Source organism: Rhincodon typus, unplaced genomic scaffold (genome assembly GCF_021869965.1).
Source record: "Rhincodon typus isolate 14 unplaced genomic scaffold, sRhiTyp1.1 hic_rhity00005132, whole genome shotgun sequence".
NCBI classification, from domain to species: Eukaryota; Metazoa; Chordata; class Chondrichthyes; order Orectolobiformes; family Rhincodontidae; genus Rhincodon; species Rhincodon typus.
Window position 1 is genome coordinate 7,020 of NW_025970770.1, and position 2,781 is coordinate 9,800.

Genomic DNA, 2,781 nt, shown 5'->3' on the forward strand with positions numbered 1-2,781 from the left:
CCCCCCTTCCTCCTCCAGCCTGTTACACAGGAACAGGAGGCCATTCAACACCCCTCCCCCAGCCTGTTACAGAGGAACAGGAGGCCATTCAGCCCCTCCTCCTCGATCCTGTTAAACAGGAACAGGAGAGAGAGTGAGAGCGATGGAGAGTGAGGGTGAGTGACAGAGAGACAGAGAGTGGAGGGGAGGGAGGGAGAGAATCATAGAGTGGGGGAGAGAGAGAGAGTGAGTGAGTTGTGAGGGGAGAGAGAGACAGAGAGTGGGAGGGAGAGAGAGAGAGAGAAGCAGAGAGTGGGAGACAGAGACAGACAGAGAGAGAGACAGAGTGGGAGAGAGAGAGAGAGACAGAGAGTGGGAGGGAGAGAGAGAGAGAGAAGCAGAGAGTGGGAGAGAGAGACAGAGTGGGAGAGAGAGACAGAGTGGGAGAGAGAGTGAGAATGGGGGAGAGAGAGAGAGTGAGTGAGTTGTGAGGGGAGAGAGAGAGAGAGAGACAGAGAGCAGGAGAGAGCGACAGAGACAGAGACAGAGTGCAGAAGCGATTTACAAGAACGCTCCCAGGGGATGAGAGACTCCAGCGATGAGGATTAATTGATGAAACTGGGAACTGTTCTCCCTCGGAGAGAAAGTGACCGAGAGAGGGCAGATGTGATAGAGGTATATTCAAAATCACGGAGCTGGGGGCTGGACACAGAGAGAGGGAGAAGCTGTTCCCGCTCGGAAAAGGAACAATTAACGAGACGGGGAGGGGGATGTGAGAGAAAGTTTTCTCACTCAGAGAGTGGTCAGGGGCTGGAATGCACTGCCTGGAAATGTGGGGGAGGCAGATCCAAAGGGACACAGGGATGGGAACAGAGATACAGGGATATGGTGGGGCGTGCTGTGGGTGGATTGGGGGATAGTACCGGTGCAGGCAGAGTGGGATGAATGACCTCTATTTGCCCCATAAAGATTCCATGACTGTTTGTGTGCGTGCTAACCTTCTCCTTCTCTACCCCCCCCCCCCCCCCCCCCCCCCCCTCCCCCCCCCACCCCCCGCCCTCAGCGGAACCTCGATCTCAGCATCCCACAGCACGAGCCTCCTTCTGCGCCTCTTACTTCGCCCAGTTCTGAGGTGGTGGTGGCCGTCGGATTTCCTGGATGTAAGTCCTTGCTCTCCGCTCTCCCTCTGTTTTGCCGACCTCTCTCTCTCTCTCTCTCTCCCCTCCAGCAGCCTCCCTCCGAGCCCGCTCCCCACTTTCCGCTGCCCTGCGGTGCTGAGTTTTGACTGTGTGTAATCGTTGCCCGTGGAATAAATCCTGACTGCTGGTTTAGCCTGAAGGCCTTCAGTCTGGCGGTGCAGTGGTGATGTGCCTTTGAGGTCATGGGTCCCTGAACCCTGTGCTGACACAGTGAGAGGACACTGGGGGTGGAGGAAGATCCCAAACCCTGGCTGTGGAAGGGCATTCTTGACCTTCCTGGCCCTGGTACCTGTTATCTTAAACTGACATCCCCCTCTCTGGTTAACTCCAGTGAAATGTGACTCCGAGGGTGTATGACCTTCAGGGAGAATTGGTGTTTAGCATTAGCTACATGGATGTTCCCCTCAGCAACAGCAGAGGGAAGCTATTCAGCTCTTTGAGTCTGTCTGGCAAACAATTAGACCGTAGCTGGTCTGTTTTCATTCCCTCGCGGGGATCTGGGGGTTGCCCCGTCCCTAGTTGCCCCCATCACCTTGAGAAGGTTGGTGGGGGTGAGCTGCCTCCTTGAACCGCTGCAGTCCATGTGCTGTAGGGTAGACCCACAGTGTCCTTCAGGGGAGGGAATTCCAGGGATTCGGACCCAGCCGCACTGAAGGAACGGCCGATATATTTCTGAGTCGGGATGGGGAGTGGCTCGGAGGTGGTGGGAGGGTGGGGGATCTTGCAGGGATGGGGGCTGGTGTTCCCATGTACCTGCTGCCCCCTTCTTGCCCTCCTGGATGGAAGTGGCCGTGGGGGTTTGGAAGGTGCTGTCTAAGGAGCCTCGGTGAGTCTCTGCAGGGCATCTTGTAGATGGTACACACTGCTGCGGCTGTGCCTGAGCGGTGCTGGGGTGGGAAGGGGGGGGGTGGTGTTTGTGGATGTGGTGCCCATCGGGCGGGGGTTGGGGGGGGGGGGGTGTCTGCTCTGTCCCTGGATGGTGTCGAGCTTCTCAAGTGTTGTCAGAGCTGCCCCCCATCCAGGGGCAAGTGGGGAGTATTCCCTCCCCCTCCTACTTTGCAGGGGCCAGCTACAAACGGGGTGGTAAATTTATGACCTTGCAAATTAGGACAATTAATCGTCGCTAATTGTTACAAACACACGGCAGTTCTGCTTAACCAGATCTATGAGACCAACACTGTGATCTGGGCTCAGCGCTCTGTCTCAATAAATGTGGACCTACTCTGAGGCTTCCTTCTCTCTCTCTGTCTTCCCCTCGCCACACCTCTCTGTAGCCGGAAAATCCACCTTTATTCGGGATTTCTTGGTCCCAAAGGGATACGTCTGCGCCAATCGGGTGAGTACAGGCAATATTCCAGGGTGGGGGTTGGTGTTATGGGGGGTACAGGGGAGGGCGTAGGGAGGGACGGGGTCACAGCTCCTGGGGACGGGGGTCTGGTATTTCAGGCCCGGGGCAAGGCAGAGGCTAGGACTGGCAACGCATTTCTAAAACAGTTATTACCAGCTGCACTGTCGGAGGGTCAGTGCTCAGGGAGCGCCGCACCGTCGGAGGGTCAGTGCTGAGGGAGCGCCGCACTGTCGGAGGGTCAGCGCTGAGGGAGCG

The 2,781-nt window shown here is 57.0% G+C and overlaps 1 protein-coding gene across 1 annotated transcript in view; it reads left to right on the forward strand.

Moving 5' to 3' along the window:
- Nucleotides 1-2,781, forward strand: part of LOC125482035 (polynucleotide kinase 3'-phosphatase) — a gene marked incomplete at both ends in the record, with an annotated part of 9,733 nt that overhangs the window by 6,585 nt on the left and 367 nt on the right. The window contains 2 exons of the mRNA XM_048594008.1: nt 1,043-1,139; nt 2,453-2,514. Of these exons, the coding sequence (XP_048449965.1) occupies nt 1,043-1,139; nt 2,453-2,514 (159 nt within the window). The remainder of the gene's footprint in view (nt 1-1,042; nt 1,140-2,452; nt 2,515-2,781) is intronic.